Genomic DNA, 23,355 nt, shown 5'->3' with positions numbered 1-23,355 from the left:
TAACTTTTCTCCGTGGTTCTCCGAGTCTCTTCATTTCAGTGTTTGCTGAGGTCAAGCATTTTCCTTACAGGTACTGAACGAGACATAAGTCAATTTTAACATCGACTGAACAGAGCTGGCTGTGTCTGTGTGGTAGGGATGCCCCAATCCGATCTCAAAGACTGGTAGCGGGGCCAATCAGGGCATTTTTAACTGATCAGGATCTGCTATACTGAGCTATATATAGCCTAATCCAATCCTTTGTTTGACTTCAGCTGCACATAGTTGGTTTTTTTTGTTTTTTTTTTACTAGCGAAGGTTTCATTTACGGCAACATATCATTATATTTTTGGGTTGTCCGTCCCATTCTCGTGAACGTGATATCTCAAGAACGCCTTGAGGGTACTTCTTCAAATGTGGCAAAAAAGTCCACTTGGACTCAAGGGTGTGTGTGTGTGTGTGTGTGTGTGTGTGTGTTTGTGTGTGTGAAGCATCTATGTTTTCACATACATGAATGTGAACTGTAAGCAAAACTTGACTGGTGCGTGGAGGCATACAACTGCAAGGCAGTAATTTGGTTTTTCTTAATGCAATACAGAGCTATTTAACTGTCAAGCATAAACATTTGATTGATTTTAATAACTTTAATGTAATCAAAGTGTGTGCTTAATGTTGAACTATTTGGATCGGGGACAAAAAAAACGTATCCCTTGTGTTTGGTGGCATTACCAGTGTGAGTCAAGGAGCAATAACACTACATTGGCTCTTCGTCTTCTCTGCTGTTACAAGCAGCCTATATGCAACAAGCAATGTGCAATAGTAGGTAGAGAGCTCTGAAGGTGCCCATCAGACTATTCAAACTCGTAGTCTCTTCATGTTTTGTTTGTCCATGTGTCTCTCTTGTCCAAGTCCAAAGAACTAACACAATCAATCAAGAGCAGACATTTGGGAACATCATCATTTAGATTTGAGTTCCTGTGGGTGCAGCTAAATTACAGAACACGCCCTCATGTTAAGCAGATGGCTTTATCAAACTGGATAATGATGCCTCTTGTGTCGTCAAAGGCAAATCTGAAGGTTCACTTTAATACCCAAGTGAAATACAGGCACCAAAACAGGACAAGTGGATGTTAAATGTTTGTTTTGCACAGCTAGATAAAGTGGCAATAAAATAACTATGTCATGAGACTATTCTAAAATGTTGTGAGGGGGCAATGAGATAAAACTTCTGTGCTCTACGATGACACTACAAACAAAGAATAATGAAGCTAAATTTGAATCAACATGCATGAATTTGATTGAATTAAATCACACAAGTGTTCATATTGTGTCCACCCCTACATTTATATTGTTATTTTACATATTTTGGCAATAATCGCACATGGGCTACCAGCATTAAGTTTATGCCTCATCATCTTAATCTGTGCTTGCCCTTACTTTGACCAGTGGTGGGCGAGGTGCAGCTGCGAGGCAGAAAAAAAAAAGGTAGGATGGTCAGAGGAGGAGGAGGAGGGAGGGGAGTGAGAGGGCGGAACACTTAGAGAGGTTGACCCAAGCAGAGTGAGTTGGAGGTTGAAAAATAGAGCAATTCTGCCGGCGAGAAATGAAGGATATCTGGGCAGTCGCAAGTGAATCAATGCAATGGATTTACCTTCAGACTGGACGGAAGGACGAGGGGGAAAAAAATGAATGGAGCCCAATAAACACACAGGGCTCAACGACCAGGAGAAAATAACTCACAGATGAAAACAACAGTAGTTTAGTGAATGTTATGTGTAACACTAAAAAGACATGTGAGATGTGTGGCTTCTATAGAAAAAGGAAAGCCAAATGAAAATACATCAAATACACTTTTAGTTTTTATAGATTGGTAGCGCCATATATCTGGGCTTATTGGTTCTGTATAGATTGTATTATTTTGTACTTCCTGCTTGTAATTATACAGTACACACGAGAGGACTAAACCTACACACTACATCACTAGAGCTATAGTAGATACTGGGCTTGTCGTGGCAGTTGATGTTCCCATTGTTACACTGTGTTTTGGCATACATAGATAACATTACACTGCTCTCACTACCATGTTGTTTTTGTTTTTATCAATTAGTCAGACAACAGATGCTACAATTTAAACTGAACGTATTTGCTTTGCACAGCAGTAGAGTCACAGGTCAGAGTAGCAGGAGAGTTGCTTGACAAGACAATGTCAAAGGAATTGGTGTCAAAGCAAAAGCACCTATTTGGCAAAATTGTGATTATACCCAATGCTAATAGGGTACCTGATAAAGTTAATAAGGGAAAAGGAGTTTGCTAAATCTCTAAGAAGTTGAAGGTGTGCACTGTGACTACCCATAACTGTTCCATTACTCCCTGCAATATTTTAAACTGATCCGCTGTCAAAAAATGCTGAAAATGAGCACTGACTTGTCTTGTAAACAAATTTTTGATGAAGCAGTAGGAAACATTTGGTTTGCATTACCAGTAATCTAATACAGCGCTCTACAGATATTAAGCATCATTGACAAATATATTTTCCTGTAAAATGTCCAGTGTAGTCGGTAACACCAGCGTTGTCACGAGTTTATTAACTGATAAGAAAATGTAATCATTAAAATACCCGCTCTCTGGTCCTATATGACTAAAACACATTGAAACACACTAAACTACTGATCCACAACATGCTAACTGGCAGATGACAGCAGCGAAGAAATACACCATGGCAGCAATGGCACAATGTCTGTCTGCTCACTGAGGGCTAATAAGCACCATGTCACAGAAAGTTTTAACTGGGTGGAAACCTAAAAATAACTTGTCCTAATATCTGGTTTCTGTATGAGGGAATTACTGCATGAATCTGTGTGAGTTTTCCATACAAGTGTGTTATGGGCAAGAACTGTAAATAATTATCTATCCATCCATTTTCTGATGCTTATCCAAGTCCCAAATACAGTGGTAGTTGCATAAACAAGGTAGTGCAGATGTCTGTCACTGTAACCACATCCTACAGCACATCCTGGGGAATCCTTAAGCGCTCTTAGGCCCAGTGGGATATGTGATCCTTCCAGAACACTCTGGGGTTTCCTGACCAGACACTCAACAAAGAAAAATCATCGCAGCCACAGGTACATGCATTCTTCTGCTTATTCACTGTCCAGAGCTCATTAACGTAAGGCGTAGTAAGCATTAGAACAGTGATGAACTAGCCTTTAGGCTCTGGTACAGTCTGGTACAAAGCCTGAATCGTTGCCGACTCTCTAACTCAGGCTCCATCTTAACACTCACAATGCTTGACCTGGGGCAGAACCCTATTCCCAACCCAATGGGGGCAACTTTTCAGGTATCACAGCCCCAGACTGTGAGGAGGTGCTGACTCTCAACCCATTTGTTTAACATGCAGTTGCAAATAGCCTTGGTGTGTGCAAGAGGTCACGGCCCAGCAGAGCCACACGAACCTCATCATCTGCAAAAATAGCAGAGAGGCAATCCTGAGGTCACCAAACTAGATACTTTCCACTTGTCAGCTGCAAGCCGACATTCTGCCCATGAAATCACAAACAGAATCGGTGATTAGGGAGAACTCTGAGAATGAGAATGCTGCTGGACTTATGGCCGAGAATACGACTATCTCTCCAGTCTACACATCACTTAAGCTTTCCTGAGGAGGCTGAGCATTGTGATACCATAGTAATTGGAGCGCACCCTTCTGTCCAGCAAACTTATCCAATACTTGTGTTATTGCTTATGTTACCTGCTGTCTGTCTGGTCTTCTGATAACTGCTATTTAGGAAACCTCAAAAGACTTGTGAGAGGTCTTTTTCTTCCATTAGTTGATTGAACATTTTGAATGATCTTAAATTCTTGACTTACCTTGGTATGTTAATATTGTTCTGTGATTATTTTTTATTCTGACATTTGACTGCTTTGTTAATCTAAAGCCACAACTCTATCTTTGTGGACATTACATATCTGTTTTATCACATTTTCAACCAAGAGATGAAGCAGAGACAGAAAAAGTGTTCAACAGGCCTAGTAATTAATGATTAATGATCTCTGTGTGTGTGATTACATACCTGTGATGATGAGGCACTCATTGTATTCCAAACATTCCGTAAAGAGGCGAGAGACAATGAGTTCAGGGTTTATGAGGAACCGGATCTCTTCCTGGACCAGTCCATGTCCTGTTACTCCTCCACCTACAAACCTGTTTGCAAAGTCCACCTAGTGAAATAACATAATAAGAACAGAAAGGAGAGTGAACAAAAATGGTACAACCCCTCAGTTATATTTAAAACAAATCTTGATTTAATAATGTTAATATTCTGTCCTGCCGGTTCAATGCAGTAAGGAAGAACTGTGAGGTTTAGCTACTGTCACCTCCATTATTTAAACAAATGACTGTATTAGTGTCACCTGATTATCTGTCACCCACTGTGGTCATTTAACACAGATAAATTACTAAGGATGACTGCACTGCTTCCTGCTTGTAAATAATCAAATCAGGAAATTGTAGCAAAACAAAGAACATGAAATCTAAAGAGATAAAAACTGCAATTAATGGTGAGCAGTAATGCATAATCTGCATGAACGGCTGTAGACCATCTCTATATTTAAAAATGGGATACATCTATGGGCATTCCCTGTGAGGAAGGCTCACTATTTAGTGCTATGTACTTTCCTTGCTGGTGCTTCACTCATCCTTAATATTTGTCATTTTAGTCTGACAATAGAAAGGTGGCAAGGTACACAAAACAGGCGGAAACAGATCCCTAATGAAGACCAAAGGCTGAAAGATGATTTTACAATTACTAGGGCTTAACCAGATAACAATGCTAAAATTTGGCCTGTCCATTTCAGCTATTTATAGCAAAGTTTTCACTTACTCTTTGACAGAACGAAACATTCCCTGGATATATTGGCACCATATTGACACTATATCGCAATGATTTTGGTGATGCTGTCACTTTTCTTCTAGAGCCGCCACAAAGTTGACATTTGTGGTTTTGTGTGAAAAGTTGTCCTTTGACTATCAAATGTCATGTCATTTCATCCTATCCTTCATGTAAAATTTTTGTCATACTTAGCGTGTCAATTCTTGAATTATGGCCAAAAACATGTTTTGTGAGGTCACAGTGACACTTTGACTATCAAATTCTAATCAGTTCATCCATGAGTTCAAGTGGACATTTACGCAAAGAGGCGTTAAAATGTGTTGGAACCCTGTGACTCGCTAAACTAAGATGGCTGACATGATAAACCTTATACCTGCTGATATCAACATGTTACCATTCTCATAGCGCACATGCTAATAACCTCTAGCCTCACTGAGCTGCTCACGTGGCTGCAGCCTTGTTAATCAATGTCCTATAGTTCAGTGTGCAACATTAATAGATGAATTGACATTAAAAGCCAAGATAATCGAGGAGATCACTGAAAAATTACAGCAGCTTGTGGTTATTTCTGGGACTCCTATTTCAAAGTAAGAAATATTCTGATACTCGAGCTTCATGCCGTGTAAACCCACTCCTTGTTTTTGTGGCATGGATAAGAGGACAGCCCATTCAATCACAATGCTACTATTCAAACAGCCTGTCAGGGGTGAGGGTTCTGCTCACTGGCCCACAGCTTTGTCAATCTGTGTGACAGTGAGTGTGTTTGTATGTGCATGTTGTCGAACCAGTCGCTCAACTCCTCACCTCCTTCACTGGTTCACCCCTAACCTCGCCCCCCTCACCCTTCAATCTCACCTCCTGACAGGATGACAGCCCATTCTGCCCTATCAAAACTCAACACACAGCCAGTGCCCAGCCTGCTGAGGTAGCCATCAATCCGCCCGCAGGACTCCTGGCCCACTGGGTCGCCCCAGTGAGATGGCTCACCCTCGTCATCTTTTCCTCCATGCGCCTCCTTCTCCCTCAACCCCCACCCCTGGGTCTTCTCCTCCACCCTTGCCTCCCTGAGCTACTCAAGTGTATACATCAGCTGTCAGCCAGAGTAAAAAATGCACCAGCCATCTCGCAACACAGGCGGAGTGGGGAGATGGTGTGAATCAATGCAGAAATAGAGACAATAACCTTCCCAGATATGCACGAAAATCCTACACCCAATATTGATTTTCTGCAGGTGGCGGACAAGTATTCAGAAAAGCAGTAGAGTCTCTTTGGCATGAAAGCTAAACAGAACTGAGGTGATGGTAAGAGTCATGTTTGTTGAGTTTGTTTACAACAACAAGTGCAAAACAGGCCTGCTACACTGCTACATCAAATTTGACACTCTGGGCCAACAAATGTGACACTGAGTTTGTGGTTACAAAAAGGAATCATTCTACAATGATTGGGGGGCACTGTCAGGAAGATACACCTTCACTTACGCCAGGTTGAATGACTGGTTCTACTTGGCATTAAATGCAAAACGATAAACAAAGTCCTACCTGCAGCATCCCGTATCCTTCATCCTCAATCGTCCCCTCACACGTGATATGTAGGCGCTTCAGCTGAGTCTGGGAACTTTAAAAAAGAATAGCGAAACTTCCAGTTATTCTTTCACCTTAGAGTAATTAACTGTATTAACACAGCATACTAATTCTATTGTTCAAGTAGTGAAGCTTTTCCAGTAAATTGACCCAATGATTTGGAGTTGTCTGAATGAAATATTTTAATACTGTGTAAATCTCCAGAAACTTTTTGTAGGAACATTCTTGGGAGCAACAGTGTCAACTTCTTTAGCTATGCAGCTAGCTTCTACACATCTAAATTTTGGAACTGGCTCACATTCTTTCTGGCAGCTTTACTGAGGCTTTGTGAGGTTGAATGAGGAGTGTTTCTGATTCTAACTTAAGCTTTTGGCTGTAATCCTGATGGAATATAGACTGCCACCTCAACCTAAGGTCTTTCTACAAGAATTAAAGGTGGACTCAGCAACTCTAGAGAGAGAATTCTAATATTTGAACTCAACACCAATACAAATCTACCAATATAGATCTAAAATGTTGAGGCAGAGGGTACTTGTTGTAGCTCTGGCTGAGGGTGAGAGGCTGTCAGCAAATAGTTTGTTGGGCACAGGGAGATGGAGATCTGTGTGGATACATGAGACCCTAAAAAAGAGGGTGGATCACAGGGAGTACCGCCAGTTGGTCCAGAAGCTTTGCCTCAATGATGGTCATTTCCAGACATTTTTTAGGATGACCCAGGGGCAATTTGACAACCTGCTGTCTATCGTTAGGCCGTATCATCCAATTGGACAATGGGAAAAAAGATGATGAAAAAAGATGACGAAAAAGAGACGACATGGGGCACTCTGAAGTGAAGCTTTTTCAACTCAAGGAGTTCAGAGTGCTCCGGCAAAAACACCAGGTGCCTTGAGCACAGAAATGTGAAGTGTATCGCAGTGAAAAAAGCCTAATTCTCATTAAAAACAACCACAAAAAGGCGCCTCCAGCTGCTAAAATGCTTCCTGTGTGATCAGGGCCTTATCGCCCCTCTCGCTCCAACTACCTTTCTCTTTATACATCCATGGCCTTTGCCCTATCCCATACATGAGCACAAACATTTAGTAGCTGGTTGGTTGGATTGTTGTTGTGTGGCTCAGTCCGAGCTTCTTTGTTTGCTTCCCATTTACAGAGCAAGGGCTATATGTGAAAAACCGATTTTTTTTTTCAGCGCACACACAGAATGGACAGCTGGCTGACAGCAGGGAGATCCTCGTTAAGTTTGACAAGAAGTGTACTGGATAAAAATCGCTGACTGCACCTTTAATCTGTATATCGCAACATTCAGTCTTGCAACCAATGCTGCCATCATTATGTTTCATGTAGAACTGGATGATGACTATGAGCTGCGAAGGAACTCTGATGTGTTGATGTCCTCTGAATGGTCCTTACCTCAGTCAGACAACATCAACACAATTTGGATTTGTTGGATGAAGTTGTGGGGACATTTAAATCATTTCTGATACAATTCAACCAAATTTGAAGTGTCACTGTTTATGAAAAGAATATTTATTGATCCAAAACATAGCTTTAATTAATATTTGACAAATTTGTTAAACAAATCTCCTTTAATATGGATTGTATCAAAAATGCAAATCATTTAATTATAAAATGCATAAAGTCATGGAATAAAGAGTCATACCTTTCCCAGTTTGGAGGATTGTTCAGTATTTGTCTTGTGAATGTTACAAGACCCTTGGGCCCTTTAAAAAAAAATGAAACAACAAAAATAAAAATGATCAAACATGGAAAAACATGGAGAGCAACAACTGCTACAGCATCATGTGGGATATATTTAATGCTTACTGGTTTGTGTAACTCTCCGGAAGTAACACAGCAGAGTTTTCAATTTCTCAATTTTTCTTGGTGAAGAACCTTCAAATAACCTGCAAAGGAAAGCAAAGAGAGATTACTGTAAGGTACTGACTTTGTTTTATGGTACATGTGAAAGTCTATAACAAAAAAAAAATCTATTTCTACCTAAAATGTAGGTCTTTCATAATAACTAAAATGTAATTTCTTTTAGTAGATGATAGACATGGATGTTTCACTCAGAGTCATTATCTATGGCTCACTGCACAACCATGCCACAGCATGTCATGAGTGAGGTCAAGCTTTTAAACTGGCATGATGTCTCTCCCATCTACCTCCATCCTTCATACAATGGCACTGCCTGAGGCCGTGTTTCAGTTCTTCAGAGTCACCGTAAAAACTAGGGTGGGTGGAGGGAGGAGGGAAGGAAAGAAAGAGAGAAAGAGAATTGGGTGGACAGCTTATAATCACCCCATACTGGTGCTCTCGTTCCATTAAAAGAGACCTAAGCTGATGACTAATCACAGTTCACCATTCATCTTTCCCTCCCGCCGCTTTCTGCTCAGACCAGTAAAGAAGAAACAAAAACAGAGGGGAGAAATTAAATGAAAAGGGTAATACAGTAAAAGGCTTTCAGTGAGAGAAAAAAAATCATTAATAAGGTAATTTCTGCATATCAAATGCATTTTTCCTATTTCATTCCTTACACAGTGCTTTACTTAAGCACTGTGACACCCTTCCTCCAATTCCCTTAGTCAGTGTCAATTAGGCATAATGTACCCTGGAGGACAACCTGCCTGTGAGACAGTGCAAGTGAAACACAGGTGGATGACAGTGATATTTTTCAGTATAGCCACAAATCATACTTTGCTAAAGACAAGGACTTAGTCACAAAATATATTGCAGCAATTTTCATTTTCAAGGATAGTCACATTAATTACTTGGTTCATATCCACTGTAACCTTATCTGTTATATAAAGCGCACCAGGAGACCAGATTTCTGACAGTTTTACTATTACCAATAAGACTATTTTCTTACAAATGAGGCAGGTCATTTTGTGGTCACTCAGTTCAGAAAAAGAGGAAAAACAGAGAACACACTTCTCAATAATGAGCTTTCATTGTTAACTGTTAAACAGGCTTCCTATGTCATTTTCTTCTCACACAGAGAAAAACATAAGCTAAAGAGACAAGTATGCTTTCCTCTGCCTCAAATCTATCCATCACTTAACGGAGGACAAACCTTGACAGTTCTGCCAAAACAGCAATCAGCAGATTGCTTGCTGCTCTGCTTGTCCAAGACGGAGCGCTACTGTAGCCGATAAGCAAAGTGACGGACACTCCCTCAATTACAGGGGGAGAGGGAGGGCCGGTAACGATCGAGGGCCCATTTTAGACTGCACTGGTTGTCTTGTCTTGTCTCATCTTCTCAGAAACGCCAAGACTTTTTTCCTCTCTCACTCTCTCCTGTATTACACTGCCGGCAAGAAATGCTGATAGTGAAGGCAGGCCTGCGACCAAGTGCTGGCGTGGGTCTAAAACAGCCAGCCCTGCAACTGGAATCAATGCTTACATTATTACAGAGGCCTCTTCACTTAGCCTGCCACTAACGTTTGATGTGAAGGCAGATATCATCATCCGAACCTCAATCGTACTCTCACAATCAGTCATCTGCATGGGTGACACAGATGACTGATTGTGATAGTATGATTAAAGTTCAGATAAAATGAGAAAGTTGACGGGGAGAATGTGGACCAAATCACACATAATCAATCTGACCATCAAATAAAACAATATTGCTCGGCCCCCGAGGGAGAGCAGATGGCTAATTAGACTCTGGTAGCTGTGCAGATTGCAGGGAATATCAAAATTATATGGTACTAAACCTACTCCTCATGTTCTGCAAAGAATGGCGGCACTATCATGACTATAAAAGTGCACTCAGTAGAGCGCAGACCTCTGCCAGGCGGCTGCCTAAGCTGATTGTGGCCACTCTGGACAATTCTTGTAATTCCAGCACACATACCGCAGTGTGTTTAAGAAGCTAATAAATATACACACCTCGTCTATTTTTGACAAAGCTGCTGCATGTTGCAGATCAATTTCTCCTGCTAACAGGGACTGTATGTGAAAGATAGCCTACACTCTAATTATGAGGATTTATGTAATTTTAGTAACTAAAACACAGCCATAAATATTTGATCCATGTTGTTCGTAACTTGACTTTTAATGGCATTAACTTTGTATGTAGGCTAAAGCTCAACAATGTAGGAAATACCAACAAGAAACAAACAAACAAAATAAACATTTGCCTTGGCTACTAAGCCTGCTAACTGACTTATGGTAGAAGCACAAATATCAAGGAAAAATGACCAAATAAAAAAATCTGCAGGTCTACAAAATCAAGCGGGCAAAACCCTCCACTTCTAAAATGCTCTGTGTGGTATAACGCTGTGCGGTGGACGCAACAAAATCAGGTTGCCACTGGACAGCGGACAGCTGCAGCACGTGGAATTGTCCCTCCTTGCACGATGGCAGCAACATAACAGAAAATTGGGATGAACTCATCTTGTATTGTGCTTAACTTCAGTGGATCATGACATATCACGTATGGAATTTATGTTTATGCTCCGGTTCAAAATGAGACAAAACTTGTCCATGGACGTCAGTTTTTGAGCCATGACAAAGAACAATATGTGGCCTGCAACAGACTAAGTGAGGCTTGCTTTTAGCTGAGATAATTTCCAGAAAACCTCTATGAGTCGATTTGGAGAAGGGGAAAGTCACCAGTCAATGACGGTATATAACACTTCTTTCGACAATTATGAATTACTAAAACCACAAGAGGTCCTTGAGCATACAGTCATAACTGTGCACACAAAATATGAGGTTAATTGGCCCATCAGTTTGCAAGATAAGCTACAGACACAGATAGGCACACACAGACGCATACGCACGACCACACGCTTGATCCCCTCCAGGCTTACACGTGGTGCAGATAATAAGGTACATCTCCAGTATGTCAGGCAACAACACCAGAAGTGATTACTCATAATACTAATGAGGAGACAGTGATATCTGGACAATGTCCAGTGTGTACTGAGGAACCTACAGTCCATAAATACTGTAACAAACTGGTAACAAAATCCCATTGTAACTCTGTTACCAACCCCGCCTCATCAACTTTCTGTCCATTATCAGCTGCTCGTATCAATGAGCAGAAATAACAGAACAAGACTGCTGCCGTCTGCACACCAGCAGACCAGAGATTGTGTTATAGCCTAGACTGCATTCGTGCATCACCTCCCTTCATTCAAAATACCGTGACTCCTCAAGATTATGAGAAGCCAGAGACAGATACACAGGTGTGCCCTTTGAAAAAGAGTCCATCAAAACAATTTGTTTCAATTAGCCATCCAAGACTTTCTTAACAGATGACTGGCTCTGAGTAGGTAGAAACAGAGAGCACCAATTTACCACTCCTACCCTGAATGTCCCTCCCACACAAAAGGACACAACAGAAACATGGAGCTGTAAGAGACTCTCTGCCCACAGTCCAAGCCCCGGGTCTATAAGGTGACAGGGGCTGATACAGCACGCAATGTAATCTTACCACGACCAAAAACATAAACATAAAAATGCTCTTTGATTAAAAAAACAGAAAGAACAATTGAGATATCTCAAGCTATAACTCAAATAACAGCCAGATCCAATCAGGTCACCTTATTATTTTGACCCACTGCATGCAAGCTGTAAAAGAAACTTCAGTGTTACTGTTTGTAAACTTACTGGACGCTGACTACATTAGTTGAAGCTGAGTAATAGAATTCATCTATTAGGGGTTTTCAAGGCAGTAGTGCCCCCTTATGGAAATCAGTTTACTAACCTCTGAGTGGTAGGATCACTAAAGACAGAGCTACTCAATCAAAATTCTACCAGATTGTACAACAAATCTTGTCCTAAATCATGAAAATAAAACCTATCTTTGAATGTATCAGATGCATAATTTTTGGAAAGAACACTACTGAAAACACTAAAAAAGTCCCTAACTCTGCCATTAAAATCTGGGCAATACATGTTGTTCTACAATCATTTAAGAGCAGAAAAAAAGTATAATGATGCCAATGACTCCAATCATGCTCATATCTGACAGCAAAGAAAGCTTCTTCATGAAGCATAAAAACCAATGAGGCAAACTCAGGATCAGTATCTGAGTCTAAGGTCTAGTGAGTCTCCTACTGGCTTACAAAGGGAATACGAAAGGCTCAAGGGGCAAATCTAATTTTGGGAATCAAATACTAACGACTGCAGCTCACTTAATTACCCTGGTGAGCTGCTGATCATTGTTTTGTGTCTCTCCAGTTTTCCGCAAGTCATGGTGTGCCTTTACCTGTAGAAGTTGATCTCAGGATAATTGCAGTACTCCGACTTGCGGGAGTTGCGTCGGGGGAATGTGCAGAAGAAGGCGTTGGCCAGAAGACAGGCTATTTGCTCCTGAGACAGAGTCAGGGAGTGGTTCATCCTTGACTTCAATAAGGGAATTGGCTGGAAAGAGAGAGAGAGAAAAAAAAAGTGACAAAGAGACCGAACCCGAGGGACTGGAGATCAGAATGGGAAATGTAGATGACAAAGAGAGATGCACAAGAAACACACAAGGTTACGTGGGTGCAGTACTGTGGGTCTGATGGCTAATGGGGGTGCATAATTAGTTTAGCAATCTAGCAAGGAGAGGAGACAAGGAGAGTTCCATTAGGTAAATGGGTGGTAGTAATTAAGGTCCTGGTTTTCTTGCTCTCCCCCAGGTTCGTTCCGTCAGACACACGGGGCCCATCTATCTTCACTGATTAGGGCTAAAGAGCCTCCCAAGGCTGCCCAGTTAGCAGATCAATACCTGCTCTAATAACACACACATAAACATTAGCCTTGACGCTTAATACTGCAAAACAAAGCGAAGAGTCAGAAAGCTTCATTATCCAACCGCAACAAATGATTATGAGGTGTAATCCGTGCCAGAAATTCCCTCCTTTGGTTAAACCCTGATGTTCTGCCACAGGTTTCTGTCTCCTGTAACAACCAGAGGGGTTTTCCTATCCTGCCCATAGTGGAAGCTGAATTAATTAATTTAATTTAACGGAGGACTCTGAAAAAGATAACTGAATTACAAAAATATCAATGTTGGAATTTCTGCATTGCTATAATTGACGACAGCGAATGAAAATGAAGACGAATGGGATTGACATTTAAAAGATCTGTGACATGGATCAGCTCCATTTAATGTGGAAAAAAAGAGAGGGCTCTGTTTCTCAAAATATACTGCTCGGAAGAGGAACGGCTAGTGTAGAGGTCCTACGCAATAAGCTGAATTTTAACTTTCATAAGTGTAATTTCCTCAAGTGCTCAAGCACAGCACATCAGATGGATGACTGGAGATGAGACGGACCTCTCCTCTCACAGCCCTCTTTTCTAATGAAGCAGTTCTTGATATGGACCAAAAAGAGGCATTCATTATTGAGTAGTTGTAACTCATGAACTGATCCTGTATAACATCCACCATCCAACCCTTTGCCTCCTCTCTGCTGACTGCACGCACTTAGATCCTTCCTCCCATATCCCTTAAAGCTGGGGTAGGCAGTTTTTTCTGGCATCATTGGACAAAAATCCCATAATAACCTTTTAGCATAGGAGCTTGGCTCCTCTTAATAAGACATGAGCTCCCCTGAAAACATGATTTGTAAAATATTAGAACATGCCATGTTTGCCATGTGTTTCAATATTTCTGTATCTTCATCATCACAGATCATGTGAAAATTTGACTATTATTAATGTATCATGCATGTGGGTAATTCATCACCAATTCACTTTAATAAAGTGAGTGCTGTTTTTTGCCATCACCATTGAAGCGTGGCGGTGCAATATCATAAGCTTTACTGCTGCGAACCCCACACAGCACACAGGCCAAAGGCTTGTGGAGCAGCTAATTCAAGATCATGCTAATGTGGCTGTTTCAAAGGGCTTTGCAGGCCCACATGTTTGCAAAGGAAACAGGATGGTAATGCTCATACAACTGCCACTACAAGATGGCATCAGGATCAAAATCACAATCGAGATAATCGAAATAAATGATAAGTACTTGTACAGTACACAGTATTGTCTGGTGGGACAGGCTTAGGACAGAGAGGGGAAAGGTACAGGAGGAGGCTGTATTTTCAAATTCTGGCAGTGTTTCCCCAGCTTTAGCCCTGCTAACCTGTTATCAAACCTTCGTCACAACAGCTCACCTTTCCATTTCCTCCTGCAAACCCCCTAAACATAAACTGCGTGCATATTCAGAAAAATAGTATACCACACTTACCATCGTGCAGAGGCTAGGAGCACTGAGTGCTAGGTCAACCATAGCTGGTAGCAGGGCCTCAAACAGGAGCTGTAACTCTGAATGCTCGAGATACTGGAGAAAAGAAAAGAAGACACGCAGGCAGGAGTTCTGTTAAATGGGATATCTCTGTAGAGCTGACTGCCTAGTTAGGCAGGCAGTTACTCAGAGCCAGCAGTCAGAGTGACTGATTAGATCTGAAGTGATGTATTTTTTTGTTAACACTGCTGATTTTTTTCAACCAAAATGTGAAGTCACAATCAAACCATTCTTTATTTTGTTTAGTTTTTTGACAATTCTGTTTTCAAGGGAGTAGAGCAAATTCAGTTTGCATCTCACTCAGAATAAAATGGCCCTGAAAAATTGAGGAGCAGCCAACAAGTTGATGGACAGTTTAAATGGTCTAATAACTGTCTGACAGTGAGTATGAGGTCATAACCCTATACCAGTAACCAATATCTAAGGAAAGATGCTCAGTTCTCTCATGTCCAACAAGAAAACTCATATCAGTGAAGGTAACGAAGGTTTATTGTTGTTTAAGGTTGAACCCCCCACTCCTCAGATATCAATAAACCCATCATTTGAGCGGTGAAAGACGGAATAGAAATGCTGCAGAGCTACTCGCTACACAGAACCAGGTTCAGAACAAACTCCCATCAATCTGGGAGCGGGCCTGCCACGGACGAGGCATCCATACTTCAGCCTATAGCTTACCTCAGCATCCATCTGCAATTCCCTCTAAAATAAACACCCTGTTATTCCATCATAGACCCAGATTTACAACGCAATCACTTATGAGTGTATTGGCTTCGAATGTCACTGTCATAAATCACTTGCCTTACTCTATCAAGGTAAGCAGGGGGAGCTTGCGCTGATTAAATGGACCTTCTGGAGCAAATGCAAATGACCAATTGTGGAGAGAGTGGCAGGGTGGCTTGATTTCCAACAGGAAGTCTTTGGTGGGTGATTTGGCTGGGGGGCATTTATATGGCTGCAGAGCAGGTCTGACTAAACGCTGTCAGAAGTAATGAGCTGGCAGACATCATAAAGCGCTCCTGTGGGACTAATAGATGGTAGTTGGTGATGCAGCTGGATGAGGGCAGAAAGATGATCCCCCAGACTTTCCACAGCCACAGCAGCCGGCCACCGCAGTCACACACAGGCTGGGCTGCACACACAAACTATACCTTTCACATCAATACATATGACAGACTGAGTTCCAGTCGGACAGTCCAGATTAACTGCTGCATAGGTTAACGATTGATGATGCTCTGATCTTCCATCCATTCTGCACTTTACAAGTTATTTTCATTTCCTGGCAGCTCAACCTACGCAAGTCTCAATCTCACATAGTTATTTAGAGGTCTAAGAATATTTTTTCAATGTATCAGACACAGAAACAAAACAAGTGACAAAGCACAAAAAGTGAGAGGTTGTCCTACTGCTGAATGTCCATATACTATAGAAACATCAGCTGCACTTACTCCTGGACTGCTTTCCTGCTAAGCCCTCAGACATTCATCAGAAAGTGACACAGTGACAGTTTCATTTGGCAGGGGAGAAACACTAAGACAATTTACAGACAAGCCCTGATTTGGATAACTCTTTTTTTTCTCCCCTATGGCTATTACACGTTGAGCGGAGTGTCAATCACCGGCCCAGGGGCAATATACCTCGTGACAATTACCCCAGTGCTGCACAAACGTTGCTCCAGATTTAATTAGGTGGTCCTGGCTGAGGAGTACAACAGTAAGGATTTAAACTCGCTACCAACTACAACAAAAGATGCTAACATTAAAAAAATGGCATGCAATAAAAATCATTCTGTCAATTACTCATCAGCTGGTTTGCCCAAACAATGGCTGAACAGTTCAGTGTATGTGATTCTTCACTACATTAGTGTCTGTGTGAAAGAGAAATCACTTATGCATGTCTGCTGTAGAATGGCAGCTGTTAATCATTCCTGCTCAATGTGCTGGTGTGTTGCTCTGAATGCTCCCTCATCCTGCATCCATTAATTGATAGAAATGTAACTCATGTCACAGCAAGCAGTCGGTACTTGTATCTGTACACATGCAACTATTTAAATTCCTGTATCACTTTTGCCACTTCCTACACCGGGGTTCCTACAGCTTAAGACAAGTTAGATTTAAGGCTTTTTCAGATTTTTTTATTGCCACTGAGAGTTAAATTTAAGACCAACTTTACAAAATCATAACTGAAGTTAAAATCATGAACTGACATCAATTACTTAGGGATAGGGACAATTTTGCCCAAATGTTTCTCACTCTGTATGTGGGATTCCACTGCTTCAATTCCCACAATGCGAGTTTAAAAAACATTTTGCATTAAATACACCAAGCCTTGTATACATTGCCTTGTACTGGTTTCAGCCATGCAGCAACATCCTGGTTAAACTGGCAATTCTTGTTGAGTTTGCACTTCCCCATGACGTTCAGGGTACACTGACATCAAGCAAACAGTGGTTCCCCTACTCTGAGCATCCCCGCTGGAAAATATGAGTGTTGTGGTTCAGGTTTCTTGATCTGCGTGTTGTTAATGTGAGAGGCAATCAATCAACTGTATATGTTATTTGAGTTATTTTGAGATTTTACAATGCAACAACAGAAAAAAAAACTATTCATAAAATCATTTTTAAAAAAAGCATTTTTTAGACATTTAAAGACTGATTTAAGACATTTTAATACCAATTGAGGACTTATTTTTGAATTACTGAATTCAATGCCTTTTAAGACAATATAAGGACCCACAGGATCCCTATGCACATATCCTAATTTTAAATTCTACCTTGACTTGTCCTTTTCTTGCAAGCATCACCCTCCCTCACTAAATGCCTCAGCAGAATGGAAACTGGGGGGGAAATACTGCGCACAGGACAGTGAGTGGAGCCGCTGACGCAATAGATGCCCGGAAGGGCAAGTTTCTTGCTGGCTTTACTGAGCATCCTTGCAGATTTAATGGGACCTTTTAATTAAATTGGATTAAGCTATAAAAAGGTTCAGGTGGCCATTGATCTACGGAGCTCTCCACTTTACTCTGAGAAATTATTTCAGAGAGGAGGGGGAAAAAAGACCATTTTGGAATGGTCTGAATTTTGCTGAGTAATCAATGATCGGAAGGGACGAACATCAAGCTCAGATATCAATCTGACTGGAACATAACAAGTATGAAATGTTCCTACTTAATTGTAAGCGCTCCATTAGAATAATGACCTTGTTCCTAATGGCTCTCACCAAGACACGAGCCAAGCCAGACAGAGTTTGACAATATGCTTTACTAAATGTAGGTATCCAAATTAGGCTTCTAGCTGGAATTGGTTTGCTATTTATTCAACTCCGTCTTTTCTTTGGGTGGATAATGAAGTATATGTAGACTATTCTGAATTAAACACAGCCAGTAGACAGGCACTACTACTAATACGGTCTCTACAAGATTTCAGGAAGGAATTTCTACAAAAGGATTGATGCTTTACTGGGAAATGCTAAATTTCTAAAATAGTTCAAGTAAGTAATTTCAGAACAGTTAATTACATTTAATGAATAACAATTAATGCACTTGGGAAGAAGTTTCTCTAACAACAGGTATGTCATTACAGTCCTTCACTGCCTGAGCAGAGGAAAAGAAGTGTTAAAAGGAAGGAGAGAGACAGAAAAAAAAGGAAGACATTCCCCTGGTTCACCCGCAACAGCTGCTGCCGCCATGCTCCATGCTCATCTGTCCTAACTGTATGAAGCGTATTTGCTCCTGTGAGACTCCCAGGTACTGGGAAGGGACGACGCACACTGATGGGCTTGCAGCCAAACAGAGGAGAGAAAGCTCCCTTTGCGATAACAACTCTAGTTAAGTGTCAGCTTTAGCTTCATTCTTCATTAAGGTAAATTTTAAAGACATAATTAATCATGGTGAGTTAAACAAACACTGCCACTAAAGTTCAGTGGGGCTGACTGTCAGAACTGTGATACACATGTTGATTCTCTTAAATTACAAATATGAAAGCCTGACATAGAACAAATTAAGAAATAAGAAAAAAACTTACATGTTCTGCTTCTTCAAATAAGCCAAAAGAGCTGCTTTTAAATTTCATATGCTTCATGTTCAGCAAAGACAGATGCCAAAGACACATTTTAACAAAACAGTATCATCAGCAGGCTTCAGGGAAGCTGTTTTAACCTTCCCTTTTTTATCTTTTGTACAAGATCAGCCTGTAAACACCATGCAGCAGTCATGTCTTGGACAGCTTACCTCTGTACAAAGAAGATTCAGGGCAGTGAAGTCCCATTTCTTTGCATGGGCTGTGTTGTATCTCAATATAGCATCCTGAAGAGGAGAATAAGGAGTTATTTATTCACACAAGACTATTCTTTAAATACATAAAACTGTATGGCAGCAGGATCACAGATTTCAAATATTCTTTTAATACTTGCCATTACAAGATGTGTTTGTTGCAAACTCTGCCACCCTGTGGTTATTTATGGAATAAGTTTTTGTATAAACTTCTGTGACAGTCGCTTAGAACAATACAGCAGCAATTCTCCAGTATCCAGTATAGCTAAAGTTTCAGTTTTATCAAAATGCCCAAATTTAAAAGCTAAATTTCAGACTGCATCTTGTCCTAACTGTTTTTAGTTTCCATCCACACTAAGCTGCCTTTGTCGCACTCGAAAACAATGTTTTCACAAATGCTTGCAGGGTGAAAAACTCTAGGCGTGGATGGTAAAAAAAAACAACACTTTGCTGCCAAAATGATGACTGCTCCAACATGTTCATTACTATGTTGGAATAATGCTAAAAACCCAACTTTGTGTCTCCCATTTGTCCCTCTGCTGTCACTTCACGGTGTGTTTAGTTCTACTGAAACACAATCTGAGAGATCATGGAGAGTAGGAGGTGACAGAACAGAGCTCTGACCTGCTGAGACCAAACTGTGACTCTCCCACTCCTCACCAGATGATGGATATAATACACAATTTTGTTGTTTAAAACAGTAAACAGGTGAGAGAAGAAGACAGTTAGCTGTTTTTGGTGTTTCAGTGGGGACTTCTTAATTACAGATGCAAATATCTTCACATGTATAAGCCCATTCATCCATCTTAATAGGACACAGATTATGTTTGGCCTCATTCTGCACAGTGTATTTGTCTTACCCTCACATCCAGAGAACTTTTGAACCCTCCCTGCAAGGCAGTCTGAATCAGCTCCCAACGACTTTGGACGCCACCTCCATCCTACATGGCACAACAAATGACAAACTGCTTTTAGTAAATAGTTCCTACAATAACTAGAATATGGGCGTGTTTTAAAAGCATGCACTGGTATACCTCAGTCTCCATGGGAAACAGATTCCTCTCGGAGCAGGGCATCTTCACGGACACATCATCCCACGCGTCTTTGAACTTGCTAGGGTATGAAACAGGGACCTCTCCCTCTCTGAGGAGATCTGTCTGTAACAGAAACAAAAAGGCAGGGAAAACAAAATTATTGAAAAGATGCAACAGTTTCCCTTTAAATATTTGTGAAACTTAGAAAATGGTAAAGTAGATATACCAAATAAAATTATATATGACTAATGCCTTAAAACTGTATACACAGATAATGGAAATAGAAGCTTAAAACTTGTTTTACCAAAAGTCACATTTACCTCTGTTGACTAAACAACTGAAGATAAGCTATCCTAATTTAAAGTTGAGATGCGATTTTCTTAAAACAGTAATTAAAAATCCACCATTCTTGTGATTCAGGAGGTGATGTGGAGAATCTAGCTTGGGTAGCAGTGGTTAGAGCCAGTAGTGGCAACATAGCAGCACTGACAGTGTTCCTGTGGGACTTGTAGTGGAGGACACAGTCTGATAGGAGCTCTACTGACAAGAGGCCCTGAGGGGATCATGGAGGATGGTTTCACTCTTACTCCCACTTTTCCCGATCTTATTTTCTCTTTTTAAAAACACCAAGTGCAGACCCACCACGCACCAATGCCCAGTTGCATCTGCAATCACATTATTATTCATGACTGCAGTGTTCTTCACAACATACCACATGCAAAGAACACACACCCCACAAGTGGCTTTTTACTCACCCTGACTGTGACAGTGTGGTTAGGCACTGCTTTCAGGTGAGACAGAGGGGGGGCACACTGGGGCATTCTGTTCAGCTCATCTATGGGTGTCCCCAGCCATCCTCTGTACATGTCATGCAATGAAACACAGAGCACAGAACGGAACAGGTCAGTATGCAGGGTTCAACACTAACTTCTTCAAGTGGTTGCCAGGCTGCAACCAGGCACCAGCTTTTGGTTGCCGAAACTGAAAGTATGTTTGCCATTTTTTCTCACTTTATATTTTGAGTAATGAAGATACCTGCAGTTTTACATCTGCTTTATCATAAAAAAGGTGACAGAAAAAAATGTTTAAAAGCTTTCCTATAGTAACCGAACATGAAACTGTTGTTTGTGTTTTATCTGATACTTTACAGAATTTGAAACAGTTATCAGTTAGTCATGGGGAGCATGTCTCTCCCTTTCAAATTTTGCTTTGCCATTATTTCTAAGACACATGCCTATGCATATGCGAGTAAATGTAGCAATACACATGCAGTGCTGTCTCGTGCAACATTTTCAGATTTCAGTTCTTACTGTGACAGCAATGTTTAAACATCACTAATGCAACAAATATAATGTGCTGTCCTTATTTTTATAAGTTAAAAAGTGGTTTCCACAGATGGCAACCACAGGCCAAGAATTAGCTTCCACTCTCTCAACATGGTTGCCAATGGCAACTTGGCCTCTATTACTGCCGAACCCTGGTATGCCACACTATTACTGAATGACATTAGAGTGCATACTGGAGCGAGGAAACCACGGTAAAAATGATTCACTGATCACAAAACACAAAAAGTAAAACACAGAAAATTTTCACAAGTACCTTTCAAAAAGTGCACCTGACTGGCTCATACCAGATGAGCCACTGTTCCCAGCTATGTCAGCAACCTTAGTTCCCACGGCACCCAGATGGACTTTTTCTTTGGCCGAGCATCCAGATTCAGAGTCTTTGACAAACTGCTGAGATTCCTTTGCAAAGCTAGAGTCCTCTGCACAACCCCTGCCATCATGATCCTTGTCTGCAGAGCTGTTGACGACCATGGTCTTACTGACGGGACTGTCCGGACTCAACATCTCCACATCACTGGGTGTACTTACACCCTTCCTGGGACTAATACTAAGACAGAGGGTGAGTTTTGGATTTGGAGAGTGTGCAGCAACACAGGTTGTTTTGACAGACTGAGGACCAGGTGAACTGGGCCTCTTGGCCTTCTGCCCATTAGGACAGTGTGTTTGAGCTGTGTTAAATCTGCTGCTTTCAAGGACAGATTCATCCATCCCACCTGCAGACCCACAGTCCATCAAAGTCTGAGATCCCACGTCATCTTGAGTGTTCTCTGTTAGTGCACAGTCTTTTGTAGTGTCATGCTTTTGGGGTCCACAAAATAGGTAATCTTTTCTATCTGATAAGGTTGTTTTAGGAGCATCATCATCCACACCCTCTGGCTCGACTTCAGCAGTCAAACTGTAGCGGGACAGAAAGACAACTGAGCAAGAGAAGGCCTTGCATGTATGCTGAAATTACAAAGTGTACTTTTATGATCAAAATAATGCAACTTCACTTTTCTCAAAGAGGGATTAGCCATTAGTTAAGAAGTAAACGCTTGACCACAAAAAATCCTGAGCCTATCTAGACTGCTTTACCTCTTTTGAGAATCCATCACTTCATCCATCTTTGACAGGTCAGACAAGATGACTCAACAATAACTGCTTAAGAAGGAAAACATTCACGTTGAAAAGCTGTGGCATTTCTCATCATTTTATACATGGCAACAAAGTTATGGTATAGTTACACACTGCCCCTTTTCTGGTGACACTGGACTTTACTTTAAAGCCAAATACAAAGCTTTGTTTATGTCTGGTATTAGATAGGAGATACCCTCAGATCTTGGTACGGACAGCCAGTACAACTTAAATGTGTTTTTAGACTTTGTTTGGTCCACTTTCTCAAAACATGAGGCTGGGCAGCTCGACTTGAGTGAGTCGTGGTCTCAGCTTTCGTTTCAGCCTCTTACCTTAGGTAGTAGTTTCATATTTTGACAGTAATTTAAAACAAACAAGCGCTCGGCAGCCTGCACATCACGAAGCAACAAAGCTACAATTAGCTAGCTAACTAACCCTCACAAACCTAACCGTTATACTTTTAACATTGCGAAAACAATACATAGTTGCTCAACTATTAGTGGTAACGTTACAGTATTTTTTCCGACAGATATGTTTAACAGCTTACAACCTTAATGCGAACACATCATCCAGGACATAAAAAAACAAGTCATCCTGAGCTAACTTAGCTTTGATTGGCTACAAATCTAAACGTTAGCTATTATTCGCTAGCTCCGATTCTTGTAGATAGCGCTCACGTACTTCAGTCTGCTCGAGCTAGCCGTGCTGTGTCCGTTAAAACAAAGAGATACAACTTACAAGCATGCCCCTGTTTGTGTTAGACTTCTGAGTTAAAGCATTACATAATTATTTATTTATTTTCATACACTACTGTATCTTCCCAGACCACATATAACTCCAAATGTTATCGTCCGGTTTACTTTCACTTCGTTGTTGCAGGCAGCTGCTTCACGTTGACGGCAGGGGTATATG

At 41.1% G+C, this 23,355-nt stretch overlaps 2 protein-coding genes across 8 annotated transcripts in view; one reads left to right on the top strand and one right to left on the bottom strand.

The window, feature by feature from the left end:
* parga (poly (ADP-ribose) glycohydrolase a) overlaps positions 1-23,336 on the bottom strand; it is a 30,766-nt gene extending 7,430 nt beyond the window's left edge. The window contains exons 1-13 of one of the 7 annotated variants that reach the window (XM_050071883.1): positions 23,250-23,336; positions 22,405-22,467; positions 21,584-22,225; positions 20,740-20,842; positions 19,985-20,107; positions 19,811-19,891; positions 18,909-18,983; positions 14,628-14,720; positions 12,666-12,820; positions 8,270-8,349; positions 8,106-8,166; positions 6,407-6,482; positions 4,050-4,197 (exon numbers count right to left, since the gene is read on the bottom strand). In XM_050071883.1, the coding sequence (XP_049927840.1) occupies positions 4,050-4,197; positions 6,407-6,482; positions 8,106-8,166; positions 8,270-8,349; positions 12,666-12,820; positions 14,628-14,720; positions 18,909-18,983; positions 19,811-19,891; positions 19,985-20,107; positions 20,740-20,842; positions 21,584-22,225; positions 22,405-22,433 (1,666 nt within the window). In that variant the 5' untranslated portion in view covers positions 22,434-22,467; positions 23,250-23,336. Of the gene's footprint in view, positions 1-4,049; positions 4,198-6,406; positions 6,483-8,105; positions 8,167-8,269; positions 8,350-12,665; positions 12,821-14,627; positions 14,721-18,908; positions 18,984-19,810; positions 19,892-19,984; positions 20,108-20,739; positions 20,843-21,583; positions 22,226-22,404; positions 22,471-22,993; positions 23,015-23,124 lie in introns of those variants that run through there. The other 6 variants (XM_050071882.1, XM_050071881.1, XM_050071879.1 and 3 more) reach the window with 6 other exon arrangements.
* The window catches only part of chata (choline O-acetyltransferase a), an 83,920-nt gene that overhangs the window by 43,665 nt on the left and 16,900 nt on the right, over positions 1-23,355 (top strand). The gene's annotated exons all lie outside the window — the stretch shown is intronic.

Source organism: Epinephelus moara, chromosome 19, assembly GCF_006386435.1.
Source record: "Epinephelus moara isolate mb chromosome 19, YSFRI_EMoa_1.0, whole genome shotgun sequence".
Lineage (NCBI taxonomy): Eukaryota > Metazoa > Chordata > Actinopteri > Perciformes > Serranidae > Epinephelus > Epinephelus moara.
Note: the sequence above shows the minus strand (reverse complement) of the source record. Positions and strands in the feature narration are given on the sequence as shown.